General features: G+C 38.9%; 1 protein-coding gene across 1 annotated transcript in view; it reads right to left on the bottom strand.

Annotated features, from left to right (window-relative positions):
• Window positions 1–22464, bottom strand: part of RP1 (RP1 axonemal microtubule associated) — a 222929-nt gene that overhangs the window by 32065 nt on the left and 168400 nt on the right. Inside the window, exons 42-46 of the mRNA XM_060775314.2 lie at window positions 17155–17287; window positions 14175–14326; window positions 8754–9006; window positions 6502–6740; window positions 902–1022 (exon numbers count right to left, since the gene is read on the bottom strand). Of these exons, the coding sequence (XP_060631297.2) occupies window positions 902–1022; window positions 6502–6740; window positions 8754–9006; window positions 14175–14326; window positions 17155–17287 (898 nt within the window). The remainder of the gene's footprint in view (window positions 1–901; window positions 1023–6501; window positions 6741–8753; window positions 9007–14174; window positions 14327–17154; window positions 17288–22464) is intronic.

Here is a 22464-nt window from a genome sequence, read left to right on the forward strand (position 1 = left end):
AGTAATTTCCCTACTCTTTTGGAAATTATATCTTCAGTACAACTTCAGCCAGTCTAATGTTGATTCTTGGTGACTTTGGCTACTAGATTTATGATCTCAGTAATCATGGGTTACATCTCAATCTATCTTTACGCTCCTCCTTTCACCTCCTCTTCCTCAGATGCCTCCTACTTACAGGTTTTCACAAACACCAGAATAAATTGCTGGCCCTGTTTGTGTGAGAGCCTAGAAAGTAATTTTACAACTAGCCTAACACATTTCGTTTCTTAGACATAGTAATGTTAGTGAATTCTTCCTGGTTAAGAGCAGAAGTGTAATATTAGCACTTCCTTAACTTTCCCAACTCTTGATTATCACTTGGCAACTATGATTAGGTAACATTGGTCAGGGAAAACAGTTTCATTCCAGCAGATCTGACAACAGACCATGTACGCTGGGTTCGACTTTGCACTAAACCATTTCCATTCAGTGGGTGCTTCTGGAAGAGGTTTCTGTGTCAAAACCAATGTGTATCATTCTCTGAATTTTGTTGAGATTAGTCGGGTGACAATTCCAGGCATTGCAGTGATATCCTATCCCTTCTTTTGTCTTTTGTCTTTACATACCAACAAATCTGTTAAGAAAAAAATGTAGAATAGCTCTACAATCTTCTCAACTGGTTGGCACCAGATGTTAATTATCAAAATTGATATAACTTTAAGAGGCTTACTTTTTCATCTTCCCTCTTCATTCCTTTTTCTTTTTGTGTCAGCTCTATTAGACAAGAACATTCATTCTTGACTAGGCTTCTCTGGGAGTTTTTGCTTTTGTTTGATTTGGGAGAAAGTGTTTCAGAGAGGGGAGGTAAACACTTTTAACTAAACTTAATACAATAAAGAATTATTCACGGCGAGTTACACACCTGTTAAAAAACTGCATCCATCTGTGAGTACTGGCAGCTCAGTACAACCTTCAGCATCTGAAAAATCCCGCAGAAAGGGAAATTCTAGAGTTTCTTCGCTCTTTGTGTGGTGAAGCTTCACCTGCACAAATTGCAGAGGCAAAATTAAATTTCAACAGCAAGATCACAACAAGGCCCAAGATGTTCTCTAGGTGGTTTCAAACAAAGTCCATTAGACATATAATAAAATAGGCATGAAGGTGAGTGATACCTTTTATCTAGGTGGGCTATATGGTCCACAAAGATCACCATTGTCCATCAGTTTATCTACCCCCCCTTTAAATCCCCCCCTCCCAGTAGCAATGATACCCTTGAACATTATTTACTATTAACATTAAGCCAGAAACATTTACTGGTTTGAAAACTAAACCATGACTCCTGGGCCAGGGTTCGAGTCCTCAAACAGATACTGGGCAAGTCACATACTCTCAGCCTCAGAGTAAAGCTAAAGCAAACCCATTCTGAATATATCTTGTCAAGAAAATCCTAAGAATGTTGGAAATGTGAAAAACATGTGGGTACCTTTTACCACATATGGTGGTCCTGTGGAATTGTGAACATATACTGTAGAAATATACACAAAAATATACAAAAAATATTGAATATAAGATTTCAAATGAAACCAGAATATTTCCTTCTGGGAATGACAGATATGAACTTGGGCAGGCATCAAGATATTCTATTCAATTACTTTGTAACAGCAGCAAGAAAAATCTATGCAAGAAAATGGAAGATCAAAGAAATCCCAACAATAGAAGAACGGCTACTGAAAATTCCTGACATTATGAGTATTGACAATTTAACGCACCAACCAAAGAGCTATCAAGGTTATCCAGAAAGAAAAAAAACAACTGACTAGACTTTATTTAAAGACTATTTGAAACAAGAAAAATAAAAATGATGATTTTAATATAAGTTATTTTTATTCAGAGAGGGAATTGAACATTTTAATAAAGACTGAAAATTAACAACGATCCACCACCTTGATGAAAGAGATTGGAAGTCAACAACTCCCCTTCCTATTTTTCTTGCCAACCCCCTCTTTTTCTATTTTTTTCTGGGTTTTTTTATATACTTTCATTTCCTCTATATGTTGGGCTCAGTAGAGCTCCTATATATATGTATGTGTGTGTGTGTATGTATGTATGTATGTATATATATATATATGTGTGTGTGTGTATATATATATCACAATTTACATATATATGATATCTATAAATAACATTTTGTTTACCTTTTTAGGCTGTATTTAATAAAAATATTTTTAAAAAGAAAATGCTATGATAGGTTTGCCTTAGGATCACCATAAGTCAGAAAAAACTTGAAGGTACAATAGTAAAAAAAAAAATCTACAGCTTATTTACACTGCAGAGGTATGTCATTTGTGACTGCAATATAAACCACAATCTGTTTTGCTTTTTGTACATTGACACCTGAAAATTTAGGCAACTGTGTGGAGAGGAAAACCATTCAGCCATCTGTCAGCCTCATATTGTGAGAAACACCTCGCAGTCCAAGATGTCAATAGTTGGAATACTTCCAAGTACATTGGTTGCTCTATGCATGCACACCATGATCCATCCTATTTAGATAAATGAAACTGTACTAGATTCAAGACTAAGACAGAAAAGCAGACAAGCATTGCTTTGAGTCTTATTTTTGCATGTTTATCCACTATTTATTTTGTACAAACCACAGTATACAAAAACATAAGCCTTATATCCAATTCAGAGAGGGATCTCTTCCCTGTGTGTGTGTGTGTGTGTGTGTGTGTGTGTTTCCAGTAACTCTGAATGCTTGAATCAGTCTAATGTTTACAAGAAAAACAATTCTTTCCAGTAAATACCATAAGGCTGTGCAATTATCACCTTCTGTGGCTGCTGTTGCTTTACTGTTTATCATGTAAAAACCTTATTTTAAAAATAACTTTAAAATACACTGCAGAAACAATCTTTTTTAGAAAGACCCTTTTAGAAAAACGAACTGACACAGCAGGTATCCAATGTTTCATTTAGACCTAATGTATGTAAACGAATTCAATAAAAACACATAAAATGTGACACAAAAGGAAGTTTAAGCTACATTAACTTGCTAAAGTAGTGGGGGATGCAATTCATGCTGTTGTGATGCCAACATTTTTTTTTAATCCTTTAGTTCAGGCTTCCTTAGTTTGATACTTCCAGATGCTTTTAACTACCATTCCCACAATCTCTTGGCACTGGCCAGGCAGGTTGGATCCCTAATTTGAGGAAATCTATTTTAGTTAGATCCTTCACCACAAAGTGTAAAGACTAATGTCATAGTGATGAGGTAGCAAATAACAACAACAACACTTTATTTATAGGCCGCCCTATCTCCCGAGGCAACTCAGGGCAGCTTCAAGGACTCAGGGTGGTTTCCAGATCCAGATGTTGTTCCTTGGTCCAGATTTTGTAGACCAGCCTAGCATGATATGTATTTTTGAAAGTAGCTTGTAACAATAGGGGGAAAGGTGGGGGTCTGTTGCTTTAGAGTATAAAAATTCAAAGCTTTCTGAATGTGTGGAGCCAGGGCTTTTGTTGATGTTTTCTGTAATTCACTTTGTGTCTCTTCAGGTGCTGTGGTGAACCAGAAAAGTATTCTTGGCAGAGACAATAAGAGACTTTAGTAGCTTCATCAATCATAATGGAAGACAGGTCTCCTTTGTACTTTTCTTAGTTAATAATACAGTTCTCTTACTACTGATATTGTTTTCTTATTGCTGCTTGGCAAGCAGCAACTGCCAGATATTGTCTTCCATACTTTACCACAAGCATTGGGATGGGTGAAACATAGGTCTATTGTGGATCTCATGTTTTAAGTACAGAAGGCCCCAGCTTCAATTACTCAGCAATTCAATATTTTAGGTAGCATAGCTGGGATCTTGTGGTGTCTTTAAGAATAGTTACAGCAGGTACATTTTCTTGTTACCTTGACAGCAAAAATAAATCTGTGACACAACCATTCTGTTATAATCAGTCAAAATCTCAATTATCATTGTAGAAACTGACACTTGTCTTTCTTCCTCTTTTTAAAATGGTAGATAACTAATAACATTAATCAGAAACTGTGAAATAAAGAATCCAGATTTAGTGCCTTTCCATACTGCCCCTGTATCTCAGGATCTGATCCCAGATTATCTGCCCCTTCTACACTGCCATAGTGGAGACTCATATAATCCAGTTTAAAACAAATAAACTGTAATCAGATCCTGGGATATAGGGCAACGTAGAAGAGACCTTCAACATCATCTAGGTCATCCCAGTTTTTAACTAACCCAGGCCCCTTTTACACTGCCATGAATAATAATAATAATAATTATTATTATTATTATTATTATTATTATTATTATTATCTTTATTTGTACCCCGCTAGCATCTCCCGAAGGACTCGATGCGGCTTACAAAGGCCAAGGCCTCAATACACAACATAACAATACAAAACCTAAGCAAATTAAAAACAATTAAAGCAATATAAACAACAAGCAATAAACGATACTCTAAGAAAACAATAAAACTGGGCCGGGCCAGAGTAATGGGTACAGAATTAAAAGCGCTGATGTGACAGGTGGTACGTAAAGGATTATAGGGTAAGTGCAGTGCGCAGTGTGAGGCAATCTTAATTCTAATAAAGTGCTTCTGGGACTTGGTTTGGAGATTTCCTATTCTGGAAAGGCACATCGGAACAGCCAGGTCTTCAAGTTCTTTCTAAAGATTGCCAACGTAGGAGCCTGTCTAAGATCTTTGGGGAGGGTGTTCCAGAGTCGGGGGGCCACCACAGAAAAGGCCCTGTCTCGTGTCCCCACCAAATGCGCTTGTGATGCGGGCGGAATCACAAGCAGGGCCTCTCCGGATGAACGAAGTGCACGCGTGGGTTCATAGACGGAGATGCGGTCACGCAGGTAGGATGGTCCCAACCCGTTCAGGGCTTTGTAGGTAAGCACCTGCATCTTAAATTGGGCTCGGAAAATAAACGGCAGCCAGTGGAGCTACTTGAACAGAAGGGTTGACTTCTCTCTATAAGGAGCACCAGTTAACATCCTGGCTGCTGCCCGTTGGACCAGTTGAAACTTCCAAGCCATTTTCAAGGGCAGCCCTGCGTAGAGCGCATTACAGTAGTCCAATCTAGAGGTGACCAAGGCATGAACCACCCCGGCCAGATCAGCCTTCACGAGGTACGGTCGCAGTTGGTACATGAGTCTCAATTGTGCGAAAGCCCTCCTGGACACCGCTAACGCCTGAGCCTCAAGCGTAAGCGATGAATCCAGGAGGACTCCCAAACTGCAGACCTGTGGCTTTAGGGGGAGTGTAACCCCGTCCAACACAGGTTGCCACCCTATACCCCGGTCAGGTTTACGATCGACCAGGAGGACCTCTGTCTTGTCAGGATTGATCTTCAGCTTGTTCCTCCTCATCCATTGGGTGGAAATGAGTAATAGAGTTGTGTGTCATCTGCATAGAGGTGGCACCTACCTCCAAAACTCCGGATGACCTCTCCCAGCGGTTTCATGTAGATGTTAAAAAGCATGAGAGACCAAATAGAGCCTTGCGGGACCCCACAGGTCAAAGGCCAGGGGTCCGAGCAGGCATCTCCCAGCTTCACCATCTGGGATCGATCCTCCAGGAAGGACCGGAGCCACGACAAAACCATGCCCCCAAGACCCATCCCAGAGAGTCGGCCCAGAAGGATACCATGATTGATGGTATCGAAAGCCACTGAGATGTCCAAGAGAACCAAAAAGGTCACACTCCCCTTGTCTAGCTCTCTACGGAGGTCATCCACCAAGGTGACCAAGGCTGTCTCGGTACCGTGAGCAGGCCTGAAACCAGACTGTGACTGATCTAGGTAGTTGGTGTCATCTAGAAAGCCCTGGAGCTGGGAGGCAACCACCTGCTCCAGCACCTTACCCAAAAAAGGGAGGTTGGAGATTGGTCTGAAATTGTTCAGCACCGTGGAGTCAAGGGAAGCCTTTTTAAGGAATGGACGCACCACCGCTTGTTTCAATTGAGATGGAAAAACCCCTTGCTCTAACGATGCATTGATGATCACCACAAACCAATCAACCAAACCCTCCCTGGCCAATTTAATTAGCCAAGATGGGCAAGGGTCTAGAGCCGATGTGGTTGCCCTCACAGCCCCAAGGACCTCTTCCACGGTCTCAGGAAGAACGATGTAGACTCATATAATCCAATTCAAAGCAGATAATGTGGATTATCTGAACTAATAATCTGGACTATATGGCAATGTAGAATGGACCCCATTGATTATTTTGTACAAACCGCAGTATACAAAAACATAAGCCTTAGACCCAATTCAGAGAGGGATCTCTTCCTTGGATGTGTGTGTTTCCAGCATCACTGAATGCTTGAACCAGTGTAATTTGACTTAGAATGGATAAAGTATTGGCTCTAAATAGATTTGAATATTGTGTGAATTACTCTAATTCTTCAATCTAATCAGAAGCTGCTTCAGGAAATCAGAAATAAAGGTAATGTGAGGACATTTCCCCCTAAGAGAATTTGCAAATTCATAATGTTTTTTACCTCACGGCAGTGCCATGTTCTCCCATCTATATCTTCCACTTCCAAGCGAACTTTGGATATCATACTAAACTTCTTATCTAGTTCCAAAGATGACTGATAAGTTTCAGCTCCCTTAAACGATCCGTTGGGAATCAAGACTGAAGCAGAGGCACCTTTGTCATCACAAGCTGTTATAGTCAATTTAGGGCTCACATCACTGCTTGAAGTATTGCTAGTGGAAACAATGACATCCCAAGTTCCTAGACATCAGCAAGAAATATAAAAAGTATAGCTTCATGTAGAAAGATATATAATATTGACATTTATCCCAAATTATTTAATAATTAAGGTTTATCAATATACCATATTTCTTCCATTGTAAGACACCCTAATTTCAGCGCCACCACCAACAAAAACACACAAGATATGCTTGCGATTCTAAGATGCACCCTATTTTTAGAGATGTAAGAAAAAAGTGTGTCTTAGTAGTGACATAACAAAACAAATGTTATTCCTGTCATTGTTTGTATCATCATCATTGCATGATATCAAATTAGTTTTAAAGCAGAGGCACTTATTTTCCTATTGTGTGGCTGCCTCCTGCAGAATTCTGGGAAATATAGTTTTGGGAAGCTGAGGACCTCTCTGTCTGAGAATGTCAAAGGCCACATCCTAATTTACATTTCCCAGAATTCTACAGGGGGCAGCTATGTCATAGGGAAGTAAGTTCCTCTGCTTTAGAGTTATCATGGGATATTGTCTACTATATTTATGCATATTCCTCATTTTTTCATAATCTTGGACTCAAGGTTGCTTACTAAACACATACAGCTAAAATATTACATAATGCAAAATTTAAAAAATATAATTAAACCTTCAATAAAATTAAAAGCAGCTGAAATAACCAATTAAAAATGGAGATCAACAAATATAGGGCACTACCAGACAGGCAGTTATCTCAGGACCCATCCACATTTTAAAAACATAGATGTTCCTGGGGGCCTGTCCACAACCACTCCAGAAAGCGTGCACTTTCTGGGGTTGGTGTCTAGATGTTCTCATGGGACTGGCCTTCGAGAACATCTGGAAGCCCTACCCTCCCTCCCCTAAAGACCCCAAACCCTTTTATAAAGTAAATAAAACTTATCTGGTCACCAGTACAGTCTTGCAGCAGCTCTCCCAGCATGTAGAAATGGTACACCAGGAGAGTGGAGGAGAGGAGAGGAAAATCACTCCCTCCCCCGCTCTCCTGGTGCATGATTTCTATGCACTGAGATAGCTGCTGCAAGACTGTACTGGATGCCGGGTAAGTTTTCTGTATTTTTAAAAGGGGGTGGGGACTTTGGGGGAGGGGGTGGGTATTCCCACAGTTTTTTTGGACTAATTTCATCCAGAAAACTGTGGGAATGGTGTCTGGACTGCAGTATTCTGCAGCCCAGAACCGGAAATAGTGGGTTTATCCAAGAAGGCGTGGAATAAACCCACTATCTAATTAATTTGCCACAAATCAGGGTTTTCCTGGTTTGTAACAAAATAATTTGGGATTGTCCAGAACCTTATCTGGACAGCCCCCTTTTTATTGTGGAAGTTTCCACAATAAAGGGGCTGTCTATATCCACCCATAAACAACACAGCACTAAAAAGGAGTCAGCTGTAAAGGTCTGCTGATACAAAAAGGACTTAACCTGCCTATGAAACAACAGCAAAGAGGATGCCAGTCTAACCTTTCTTTGACCATTGTCTGGGCAAGTATTGATTGACTGATTGATTGAATTTATACTCTGCATTTCACCCGGGATGGTATCCTAGTACCATGCAACATCCAGTTTAACATGATATCTAATGACAGTCCTGACTGCGAGTACACCAGAGGAAATGAAAACAGTGCTAGGACTGATAAGAAATGTTAGAAATAGCTTCAAATGAAAGAATCTTTGATCTATAGTGGCTTGCACTTTGACAAATCTGCTATAGTCTTTTCATTTTCCCCCTGCTGCATCCAGTTCTTAAATCTCATTTTAAAACATTGCTTACAATTCTTAATCTCTGTGTCTCTGTATGCATGCTAATTTTTTTCTCAGTAATATTATAAACAGCATTATCTAGTTCTGAATAATACTAAGGGGATACAGTTTGCATGAAAGATTTTATTCAGGATAAACCTGTATTATCTCATGGATTGTATTTTTCTGCTGTATTTATTTACCCAGGCAAAACATGGACAATATGCATCAAAACAAAGCTGGAAATGGTCTGATGATTTTGCTTCTCACCATGAATGTTTCCCACTGGCTTTTTTCTCCTAACTTTTCCAAGAAGCTGCAGCTCTTGTTTCATCTTTCCATCAGCAACTCCACTGTCCAACCATTGCTGACACGAGAATACATACTGGCCATCATGTTTCCCTAATTCTTGTATTATGATTTTTTCAAGGTACCAGCCAGCTCCGTAACCATATCTCTTATGTTCCACAAGCACTTTGCTTAATATTCCCAGATCTAATGCTCGGATGCTAAAAGTACTCATCTAATGGGGAAAAAAGTAAAATTAGAACCAACATTGTTATTGTTAAATATGTATATTCAATATTAATCCATTATACCATTAAAGAAAAAATACATCTATTTAACCAAATCTGAGTTAGGTCATATCTGGTTCTATGAATTCATTTAACTACACAAAGTTTCCAGTATTAAAGTATTTCACCTAGGCTCAGTGTATATCAAACTATATTGCACAGATCCATGAAATTTGTACTTGGAAGTTCTTCAAGGAACCTACAGATAAAGACTCCCAAAGGCTCCTTGACATTGGATGCAAAAAAGATATAGAGTTGCATATCACCAGCCTGTGGAACCCTTCAGACTCCCAAAGACTCCTGGTTCAATACTCCCAAAGGCTCCTTGACATTGGATGCAGAAGAGATATAGAGTTGCATACCATCAGCCTGTGGAATCCTTCAGATTATTGCCCAGTGGCTGGAAATCTATCACCCATCATCAATTTCTGGGTCGAGCCAGACATGAAAACCCAGCATCCCACTAAAACTTGCTCCAAGTCCTATCTCTGCCAAGTGTCCCAGAAAAATACCATGACTAATGGTATCAAATGCTTTTCTCCATGTATCTAATCCACCAAGGTGGCCATACTTGTCTTTGTTCCCTAACTAGGTCTGCATCGACAACAGGCTGAGTTCTGATCATGCTCTAGGACAAATATTCAGTTCTAGGGCAAACACATTCAGTTCACTCTTGGCCTATAGTGAGATGCAACAGCATGTATCAGCAACCCACATGAGGAAAGAATATTTGCCATCTGGAGTCATCCTTTGGCAGAAGCATTAATGCAGAAAAGATTATCTGGATGTTCAAAGTCTGAAGATTGCTGGCCCATATGACTACTGTGTATGCTGTTACCCAATCTGTCCAGTTACAGTTCTGTGGATGAATGTGCAAGTGCGGGGATTAGCCTTTATCAATACAGTGTTTCAAGAATTATGTGATTGGTAACTCCCATGTCAATGGAGCAGTGCAAGATTTTACTATGAACTTTTCAGATAGCTGTAAAGTAGATATCTGAAGTCCTGATCAGTAAGTTTATATTATTTGCTTGTTTCCATCGTTTTCTTCAGTTTTGGTATCCAAGGTGTCTTACAAATGTTAAAACAGATAAAGCTAAAAGTAAACATTGTGCAAAAGTTAAAATATAAATAATCTATCAATTGAAGTGAAAGCAATTGAAAGCATGTCCCTTAAGGGGGGAAACCATATAAAAACAAATATAGCACATTATTAAAGACTCTTTCTTCACGAGCAATGTCCTCAAAAATATGCCATGGGAAAATTGGATTAAAATCCAGAGCACTGCAACCATCAGCCACACCACTGTGGTACTAGATATGTTAATATTTGCTAGTGCTTTTTGAATAAAAGTGCAAAAAGATCATGAAAAGGAAAAAAAGGGGTGTATTCTTATATTGTCTTCTTGCTGGTGCAAAGGAATATCTCTTTAAATGCCAAAATAGCATCTAAGGAAGAAGAACATGGCAAGAGCTTCAGAAAATCATGGTGAAAAATAAGACATAGTATTAGAGAATTCTTTTTCCCATTTGAAAAAGAACGTGAGTGGATGGGTGGAAGTGAGAGCACATGTAGGCAGAAAGAAGAAGACCAGATGGATTGTACAAAAAGTAGCAGCTATAATGTCACTTGTTGACAAGTACTACACTACTAGAAAAAGGAAAAAAAATGAAATAAACCATAAAGTAAAGAAATCAAAAGACTTTATTGTTATTACTTTTAAAAAATCAGATGTATTGTCAAAGGCTTTCATGGCCAGAATCACTGGGTTGCTATAAGTTTTTTGACCTGTATGGTCATGTTCCAGAAGCATTCTGTCCTGACGTTTTGACTGCATCCATGGCAGGCATCCTCAGAGGTTGTGAGGTCTGTTGGAAACTAGGAAATTGTGGTTTATATATCTGTGGAATGTCCAAGATTGAAGAGAGAACTCTTGTCTATTGAAGGTTAGGTGTGAATGTTTCAATTGGCCACCTAGATTAGCATTTAATGGCCTAGCAATTTTCAGGTTGTGGCTTCTTACTGCCTGGGGGAATCCTTTGTTAAGAGGTGAGCTGATTAGCTGTCTCAGATTGTTTCTTGTCTGGAGTTCTCTTGTTTTGAATGTTGTTCTTTATTTACTATTATGATTTTAGAGTTTTTTAAATACTGGCAGCCAGATGCAGGTGAAATGTCAGGAGAGAATGCTTCTGGAACATGCCCATACAGCCCAAAAACTTACAGCAGTCCACCAATCAGATGGTTATTTCTATTTCCTCTCCCCTAGATAAAAGTATGGTTTGCAATATTCTAATAAAAAAAGAGGAAGACTATGATTCCTACTATGCATTTCAGATTTTTCTTTCTCTTTATTTACTTGTCAGCATACAAAACAGTTGCCGTGGCAAAGCATAGATCTTATAAAGGGTCCAAATAGGCAATAGCCAAGTAGAATGAGTTACAAATAACTTTTGAAACACTGGACCAACATTGTACCATTTTTGCCAATGGAAATTACATATCATTTATGCATAATTTTCTAAAGAATAGTTCATCTAGCAACATTCTTCTTACTTTCATTTGAGACCAGTCATTAATCCCATTCTATATGGAGGTACATCATAGTCCTCAGAAAACAGTGGTCAAAATTATTCTATTGTTCTCCATTAATTCTTCTCATGATGCATTCAATCACACAACCTTTCGTGTTGGCCAAAATGTATTTTTGTCCCATGTCATTTTCCCCTTTGTATAAAAACACACTCTCTTCACAACTGATGAAAACCAGTTACATTTAAATTGGGTTGCCTGATTTAGATCCTACTTTAGCAAATGATTTCCTACTCATTTAACCCATTAAATCAATGAGATCATTTAACTAGAAAGATAATTACGGAAGCAATATAACCCAGCTTCATTCACAGTGATATAACTGAATCACTTCCTATAGATACATACTGATAGAAGAAATAAATTTAGTTTAGACATTTTATTCCACAGCAATCCAGTGTTTTGAAGGTATCTCATGAGCCACACAGCCCAACCAGTGAATTAGAAGTATTTCTTATCTTGATAGATATCCATCAAGTTTCCTCCCTTAAGTCAGGAGGAAATGCCACAACTTTATTGACTATTTTCCCACTAACTGTGAAAACATCATGTCAGACAAAAGCTTGGAGTCTTATTCTGAAATGATAGCTGAAAAGTAAATGATAAAGCATGAAAAATAAGTATATTTTATTTTTATTTTCAATATGAGGGAGCAAAAATTAAAGACAGACATACAGACTGTTCAACAACAGTGAAGTTAGGCACATTGGTAGAATAACAGAGTGAATTAGGTTGAATTGGAACATACTAGATATAGAGTGTATTAGACTAGTCTGACTTTGTTTCAGGGTGTTTCTAAACAATCCAGAGACTTGGAAATAAAAATATTCTTCCATCATTAACATGTAAGAAAGATTCTAGAGGTTGTGGGTATTGGCAAAACAGGACTAAAGGAACATTGTGTGTGTGTGTTGTGAACGGGGTTAGCTGCATTTAGGAATAGATACTAATCCTAAGTGAAGAAATGCTCTCCACAACCCAGTTACTGATGGTTGGAATAGTTGTCTAGTGTCTCCCACATAAAAGTTGGTGTCCATTAATAGTGTCTCAGCAGAACTGGTGGCAGTGGTGAGATCGAGCGTGACAGTAACCAAGGTCGAAACTGAACAAGTTTCAGGTGATAGATAGCTCTTCAGATATAATTGGAAAGCTGCACCTAGATTGAATTTGGACTATAGTTCTGGATAGGAGAAGAATGAGGTGCATACAGAAGTGAATCCAAATATTATCTAATCCCATAGATGCATTTTTGCATTTGTCCAACTTCCATTTCATTCAATGGGCTTTCACTAATCTCCCAGTAAAGCTCTAATAAGGACCTCATCGCATTGACAAAAATAAGTGTCCTAGGATGCTTAGAGCCTTCTCAGGGATAGAGCCCCATGGCAGCCATCACACAACATTGTGTGACTTCCAGCTGTAGCTCCATCCCCAACCGAGGTGAAAGTGTTGCTGGCAACAGCCAAAAGATCTGCCCTTAAAAAAAGCAAAGGGAACTCAAGCCTGAGTTGTTCAGTTTCATGACAAGGAATCCTTCACAGGCAGGCATGTAGCTGGGGGGAGGGGCTCGAGGGGCTTCACCCCCCCCCCCGAAATTCTCATGGTGGTCCACGAGAAGGCCTTACTGGTGCATTATTTGAACTGTTATATTTATTCATATCATGATCTGATCACCATACTCAATATATCCCATATGCATGAGGGTACTGGAGTAATGATACGAAAGGTTTGCGAAGGTAGACCCTCTTTCACTCAGACTCAGCACCCACCCCCACCCCCCCAAATAAAAATCCTGGCTACGGGCCTGTTCACAGGGATTGTCTACATGAACAAAACATTGGACTGAGTTTGAATCCAGCACTGCCAGTCTACAGGAAACAGAAGATGAGGTGATGGAGTAGCAAGGCCAATACATCTCAGTGTGACTAGACATCAATGCAGCTGTGAAGACCAGGATAATGCTCTGGACTGTCTCTAGGTTAGACACAGCTGTGTAAACACAGCTACAGAGTCATACATGCATGAGCGTAGCAATAATAATAAAAATAACTTTATTTTTATAACCAACCTCCATCTCCCTCAAGGGACTCAGCATGCCTTACATGTGACACAAAGTGCCTAAAGCAACACATAAAATAAACAAACAATACAATACAAAAAAGCAAAACCAATAGCATATTACACAACAATTTAAAACTCGGAAACCTCCTCAATCGTTTTTATACTTTCTATCTTTTCCTCTTGCTTCTGCATTCTAGCATTTGCATATTAAACAAGACTAAATGGGTTGTTTTGTCAGATTAAGAACTGTTAATAATCATTTCGGTATGATTTTGACTGTGTGCTTTGTTTGTGACAATTATTATTTTACTCCCTTTTCTTCTGCAAATTATGTAGAGAGGGGACACATCTGCAACACAGAATAGCTTTTTCATTCATTATGCTTTCAGACAAGGATGCCACTGAAAGCATTTCAAAAGCTGTTGACAGGTGTCCTGGAAAAATACCAAAAGAAACGGTGCTCACCTGACCCTTTTCAAAATGTGCACAAGACTTTACGTTTTTAAGTCTTCTTTTGGAAGAGTCTCCATTCTCTCCGAATATTGTAATAAAGATTTCTGCATCTGTTTCTGAAGCAGGTAACGTTCCTGTGTAGACACTGACTGAGTACATAACTTCTGTGAATGAAGATCAGTGAAAAAAATGTGACAAAACTATTCAAGCGATGTAGAATAAGAAAGCAATCAACCAAATACTCAATATGCTTCTTTCTTCATAGTTTGCTACTCATAACTTATCACCTTATATTACTAAGAGACTAAAACTATGTGTTGTGCTGTAAATCTATTTAAAATTGATTTTAAAATCCACTGCTTTAAGTTCTATTCAAATCAGCAAAATGTAGAATAGTCCCTGCTGGGGGCAGTGCTTATTTTGTCCCAGAGACTTGCACCATTGTTTGATTCTTTCTTTCTTGCAGCCTCACCAGAGATCAGCGGCTGTAGCTCCTTTTTGCAAACAGCTTGCATCTGATGCTTGTTTCTTCCCTGCACCACTGTGCACCCTTTCCTTTAGGGCAGTGGTTCTCAACCTGCAGGCCCCTAGATGTTTTGGCCTACAACTCCCAGAAATCCCAGCTGTTGAAATGAGAATTGTGGGCCAAAACATCTGGGGATTTACAGGTTGAGAATCACTGGTCTAGTGTGAGTCCACAGACCAACACTTCGAAGAGTACTGGTACATATCACAGAAGTCATTAAATTGTCTGATTTCACTTTAAATACTTTCAAATCATTTCAAGACCACATATGAGGGAAAAAAATTCTTTTGGATCATAATACCCCAAACACCCAAGACAGCATTGCCTAAAATGGGAGAATGTGAGAGTTGGAGATCCCAAAGTAACACTCCTAAGCTGTGAAATGCAAGATAGCATCAGTAATCAAACTCTTTAAAAGGATTTCATTTATATTGTGATTTGACACTCACATAAGAAAACTGATTTCTCGGTGCTGAGTTTTACATAGAGTTAACTAAGGTATTTTTTTATTTTAAAAAATTGCTATTCTGTCTAAAGAAGCAAGCAGAACAGAACTACATGTTGTCATCCAAGCATCATACTAAATGATTATTACTGTCTATATTGAAATGTATTAATGCAAATCGATGTGAAGAGTTGAGTTAGCATCTCATACCACTTTAATTGATAGTGGCAGCAATTATTTAACTGGCAGGCTCACAGCAAAGTCTGCTGATTTGGAACAAACAGCAGGACTTCAGCACAATTAATTTTACATTTTTTCCTACATGAAAATTAGCTGCAATGGATAGATGTTAGCTGGAATTATTTGCAATTCATCTAAATAAAAGAACATTTGTTTCTATTGATTTATTTTTTAAAAAACACAGATCAGGATTATTTGAATATCCATTCTGCAATAGTTGAATGATTTTTTTTCCTTGGCCAGATCTAGTTCAGATCTAACATTTCTCATATTTGAATAATGAAGACAGTTACACATCTGCAGTGCTCAGGTTATTGGGATCATTGTAGATGGTGCTTTCTATTTTACACATTACTTATTTGTATATGGTACTGATAAATTAGACATTAACAAAAGATGTACCATGCTCATGCACTGGCAAATATTTGTGTTAAAGAATGCTCATTTTAGGATTTCTGAAATGCATATTGTGATAATATCTTTATAAGCCAATGAAAAGACGAATGAAAAATATACAAAAACTTGGTGCTAACATTATAAATTAAATCTTGGTTTTGAAAACTAGCAGTAAATTTTGGTGCTTTTTCCATTGGACTAATAAAGTTTTTACCACTATATGGACCTTGTTTTACAGTTAACATGCCTATTCCTGCATTGCAACAACTTTAAGAAGTTCATGAATACTGTGATCCCATCCAAATATTCCTAGAAGTAAGCAATCATGAAATAATTGTAATTTACTTTTGACTAGATGTGCATAGGAGTGTGCCATAAAGGGTATTTCATTTTCCCTTGGAATCCAGTGGAAGGAATCCCACGGAAGCATTGCAGCACACCCAAATACCTGGGATTTACCCTGACCTACTAGAAGCACTGCTTGAATATCAAGCAAAAAGTGGATGCTAGAAACAATATCATATGAAAGCTGACTAGCACAACCTGGGGATCACAACCAGATACAGTGAAAACATCTGCCCTTGTGCTACTCTGCTGCTGAGTACATATGCCCAGTGTGGAACACATCTCACCATGCTAAAGCAGTGGATGTGGCTCTTAATGAGACATGCCACATTATCACAGGATGTCTATGCCCTACACCTCTGGAGAAATTATACTGTTTAGCTGGTATTGCCCACCTGGCATCTGCCAGGAAGTAGCAGCCAATAAAGAAAGGACCAAGACAGTGACATCTCAGACCCATCCTCTGTTCGGATATCGGTCAGCACGCCAATGCCTTAAATCAAGAAATAATTTTCTAAGATCTACAGAGAGTATGCATGTGCAGTGTGGAACACATCTACCACACTAAAACAGTGGATGTGGCTCTTAATGAGACATGCCACATTATCACAGGATGTCTACGCCCTACACCATTGGAGAAATTATATTGTTTAGCCAATATTGCACCACCTGACATCCACCGGGAAGTAGCAGCCAATAATGAAAAGATCCAGTTTAAAACCACAAAAATATAGCAACAATAAATGAAATCTGCTTAGCTTGGATAACTCAAGCGATACTACAAATGAATGACATTATTGTAGTGGGTTGTCTTTTATGGTACGTTATTCATATATGTGCGAGTTGCCTAAAACCAAACACAGTTTTCAGCCTTTGTACATCCCTGCTGAAAGTTCAATATCTCACACGTGCTTTAAACAAGGCATGTCAAAATAATCACAAGCCTAGAATATATATAATCCCGCATCATCCGTTCTGCACTGGAAATTCCTGACAGAGAGAGCCTTTCTTTTGGCTTGTTTCAAGAGCTGGCAACATACCCTTAAGTGGTGCTACATCTGGTCTGACTGCTGCTAGCTCTGTCACAGCCTCTGACCCATCTTCTTCAAAGAGCCATTGGTTTAAAGGGTGAAAGCTCAGCTCTTCTTTAGTATCCAAGTCTTTCATTCGAAGCTGCAGGACAATGGATGATGGAGGAAAAGAGACAACAATCTGAATCTTTATTGCTTTCAAACAAAGGCTACTTAAATCTCTGGAGGTTATGGCTGTAAGACATGAATGTCTTACAGGCATATGCAGTTCACAGTCACAAACAGGGCTGCCATATCCTAGAGCCAAAGCCTAAGATCTTGAGATGATCCCATTGTCATGAGGATGGCCCCAGGAAATATTACAAGGAATTAATATCATTATCATAAGGGGACAGCCCAGTTGTGCAAAGTTTGACGTTCAAATAAAATTCACAAAGTGCAATACTCTTTCTCTGAGATTTTCTAGAAAACTGGAAAAGAAGTACTAGGGTCTGAAATTCAGGCTCAGGGCACCACTTAGGCTAACAAACCCATGAGTTTGGTTAGGCTGGCGATTAATGATCAAATTATCATTTGATGTTTTGTTATACTCCACTAAGAATTCCTCCGGTGAATCATTCTGAATGCTTTCAGGCTCAAGGGCACAGGAAGCCAAGAGTGGAGATTATGGCCAAATATGTCACTGATCATGATTTGATGAACTTAATTCTAGTGGCTGATTTTTCCTGACAGTTGGAAGTGAGAAGGATAATTAGCAGCCAAGGATTTTGACAGCCAACTGGGTGCTGAGAAAGGGACTTTAATGACTAGCACTCTAATTTTTTGTTTATATATTTCTATTCTTTATAATTTTATAGAGTTGCATTATTTAAATTATTAGTAGTGTTGGCACATTATAATATTTTTTTTCTGTTTTTAGTAGTACCTGATTTAATTTTATCATGAGTCACCTTGACTCACATCTCAAAGCAAAAATGCAACAACAATGAAAGAAGGTTAAAACAACAGCCTAAGTATTCATTCTATCTTCTCTGCTTCCAAAATCCGTTTAGGGATTGCATCTTTATTACACCAAATAAATAGACAGAACATGTCTTTGCAAACTTTTGAATAAGGAATGAGAACGGAAAGGGGTGACGACTGAACAAATGATCAAACACTCATCAACCATTAGTTTTGGTGGGAACGCAAAAAGTTCCTCAAACTCTTCCTAACAAGTAGAATTTGGGCTCACCCAGACAGGCCCATATCCTGAGACCTGTCTCGGGTTTTACCAGAGACATCCAAATGATGCATCTGGTAAAACCAAATTAATTAAACACCTGGTAAGATCTGGGCCTTACCAAATGTGGGGCCTGTGTGGATTGGGCCCGGGGAGCACATTACGTGACCCCCAAGGCCCAATCCACAGAGCCATCTTGATGTTTAGGAATCCAAAAAACCAGGAATCCAAAAAACCAAGAGGGCACCCACCTCAAACCCCAAATTTACCGATAAAAAGTAAAAAAAAATCTGGCCATGATTATGTTCCTCTTCATGCCCTCCTGGCATTAGGAAATTATGTGCAGGAGACAGGGGCAAGAAGGGAGTGTCCCCCCCCTTCTAGGCACATCATTTCCTTGTGCCAGGAGAGCATGAGGAGCAACATAATGGTGGCCAGGTAACTTTTCTTTCTTTTTTAGGGATACATTTAGAGGATTTTGGAGTGGCTGCATGCCACCCTGTAGCCACCCTCCCCAAGAAATTGCATGTAGCCACCCTCCCCAGGAAAGCCCAGGCTTTTTGGTAGGGGTGGGGACAAAAATCTGCACTAAAACAAGTTTTTAAAACCCGCTTTGGTGCAGATTTTGGGATGGTAGCACCCTTTGGCTGCTCCCATATGGCAAAGTCTTTGATCAACAGGTACAGCTATGCCCCCATCAACAAAGGAGATGCCATTCTGGACATTAATTTTTAAACTGAAAATTTGGAATCTGAGACAGAAATAACATGGGAAGAAGAAGAATTGGTTGCTACAACACAAAAAAGGGAACCATTTCAGCAATATATATATATATATATATATATATATATAATATGCATATGGGAAAGGGGAAATCCCAGGTCTTGTGTAAATAAACAAAAATTTCTGAACCTTCTAGGGCTCATTAGAAGGTTTATTCCAAAATATATTTATTTATTTATTTATTTCACAGTTTTGTATACCAAGCTTCTCAACCTCGTTGAGGGACTCAGCCCGGTTTACAGCCATAAAAACATATACATTCATTAAAATAGCATATATCACAAATTACAAAACAACTTTAAAAACACTAAATATAAAACTACAGTGGTCAGTCGTCCTAAATAAGATGGATCTATATCCACTTCCATCCAGAGTCCTATGGTGTTGTCTCATTCCTCAAAGGCCTGACTCCACAGCCACGTCTTCACCCGTTTCCTAAATGTTAGGATGGATGGGGCGGTTCTGGCCTCCAGAGGGAGAGAGTTCCAGAGTCGTGGGGCCACCACCGAGAAGGCTGTCCCTCGTCCCCACCAGCCGTGCTTGCGAGGCTAGTGGGACCGAGAGCAGGGCCTCTCCAGATGATCTTAGTAATCTTGATGGTTCGTAGGGGAGAATACGTTCAGAGAGGTAAACAGGGCCGGAGTCATTTAGGGCTTTATAGGTCAACACCAGCACTTTGAATTGTGCTCGGAAGCTAATTCAGGCATATTCACCAGCCTCAGTTTTTCTTAAATCCCCCGTGCAGGGGGAGCTGGTGACAGGTTCGTCTTTGCTGTCTCCTTTTCTCACTGTTTCATGGCATACCCATGCTCACTATGAGATTCTGGAGGTAGCCACTGTTTATCTTATTTGATATAGATAGGCACACATAGCTACAGTAGGATCAGCTGAAGTGGAATCCAGCTCTTTCCCAGCTCAAGGTTTTATTGTGTTGTTTATTGTTAGACACACTGCTGCAATTTGAAACCAAGCATCTATTTTTCCCGGCCTTTCAGTACCACCCCCCTCCCCAATGCTATGTTGCTAAAGCAACCTCCAAGTGAGACAAAGTGAAGGGCTGGATGCATATAAATAAACTTTACAAAAAAGAGTACCTCTTTGGTACAGGCATTGTTAACTTAAATATGCATGTATTCAAAAGAATTTGATATGCAGATGAAATTAAATGTAGGGCTCCATATAGACACTAGTACTTCTCCATCTGGCTATTATAGGACCAGGTTACAGAAAATGTTTTTTCAGATATGGGAACTACAGTGATTTACATATCTATTAAAATTAATTTCCTTATTTTGTAATTATTTTAAGAATTAGATTTTACTAACATTATTGTAAGAACTTAACATTTTTGATGGCCCTTTAATACTACCTTTATTATATCTTTGCCAGGATGAGTGAATAATCTTTTCAAAGCAAATGGCACCGTTTATACATAAAAATACTATTTTTACATTTCATAAAAGTGAAGTTGTCAGTTATAGGAAGAGGATTCATATATATAAAGCTACAGAACAGAAAACAGCATATGCACAAACATCACAGATGAATATTCACAATACCTTGTTCTATCTTTTGAAAAGAATAATCAAGAGTATTTATGGGTTAAACATTTTAAGATCCTGTTAAAATATGTGACTCTATTTGCATTTCCAATATACCTCAAAAATGAAAACATATTGTTCTTAAAAACCTCTTATTTCTTCAGGAACTTATATGCCTCCTCTGATGTTCCATCTCCATCATTTTAAAACTTTCATCATTTGATACTAATGGCTTCAAATGTCTTTACTATTTGATACCAAACACTCCAGAACAAGGGGCCTTTTTGAATCATTCTATTTTTTCTTAGCAGATAAATTATAATGAACTTGAATAGCCAATTTATTTATTTATCATGTTAGAAGCGAATTGAGGGTACAGTTGTAATGTAGTTAAAAATAGAAACAAAGTGAAAAACTTGGCATTATACTAAATGTCCTTTGACCAGTAGCTGGCCACTTGGAGTGCCTTGGTGTTGCTATAAGAAGGTCCTCCATTGTGCATGTGGCAAGACTTAGACTGCATTGTAATAGGTGGTCTGTGGTTTGCTCTTCTCTTCACTCGCATGCCATGGACTCCACTTTGTAGCCCCATTTCTTAAGGTTGGATCTGCATCTCATGGTGCCAGAGCACAGTCTGTTCAGTGTCTTTCAAGTCACCCAGTCTTCTGCGTGCCCAGGAGGGAGTCTCTCATTCGGTATCAGCCATGGATCAAGGTTCTGGGTTTTAGCCTGGCACTTTTGGACTCACGTATTCCTGCGAGTATCTCTGTAGATCTCAGAAAGTTATTTCTTAATTTAAAGCATTGGCGTGCTGGCTAATATCTGAACAGGGGATGGACTGGAGTTGTCACTGCCTTGGTCCTTTCATTATTAGCTGCTACTTCCCAGTGAATGTCAATATCAGCTAATTCTAATGGCCAGTTATAATAATTGCCTTCTGGTCCTCTAAAGATTATAGCCTCATATTATACTATGATTTAATTTATCAACAGCATTCACACAAAAATAAAAGTTGGATTAAGTCTCACACATGTAACTCATGTGAGGACCCTCTGTAATCAAAGATATAACCAGGGATCACTTTACACGTCCAGTGGCAGGAGATGGTAGCACTCCACTGTGAGGTGTGGGGAATCTGGCACCCCAAGCCTTACCTTGCCTACCAGCATGGCGATTATATGGGGGAAAATGTAAAGTTTGCATGGTGTGCATGGCTTCCCCACATAGATTGGGCTACATCGGAGATCTGGGCTGTGGTGGCACACCGGTTCAGCTCCTCAGCACCCATGGAGCTGACACAACATTGTGTGAACAGAGCCAGATGGCTATGTGGGTGACTGGGGCTAGACTGGCATTTGCCGTCATATCTAGTCCTATATGGTGAGGTCAAAAAACAAGCAAGTAGTTCAATTCACTCACCATTTTAATTGATTTCAACTGCTCTTCTAATCATGGTTTATTTTAGATCTTCCAAATCAAAGACTCAGAGAAGACTGAACTTAGGACAACTGATAAGTTGTATATCTTTTTAATCAGGATTGCAAAGCTGTAGTACCAACTGGAGGCATACATTCCAATGGCATACAGGAACAGGACTGGTTTCACCAATTTCATTTGACCATTTTTTTTCAAGTTGAGATTTAATATATATCTTTTGTGCCTTATTAATCTTGAGATTATTAATATTAATTGGACTTTTCTGGGAGACTTAAGTTGTTGAATTTTGGCCACTTAGACACCATCTTATGTTTTACCAATAGCTCTTGATTCCAC

Source organism: Anolis sagrei, chromosome 4, assembly GCF_037176765.1.
Source record: "Anolis sagrei isolate rAnoSag1 chromosome 4, rAnoSag1.mat, whole genome shotgun sequence".
Lineage (NCBI taxonomy): Eukaryota > Metazoa > Chordata > Lepidosauria > Squamata > Dactyloidae > Anolis > Anolis sagrei.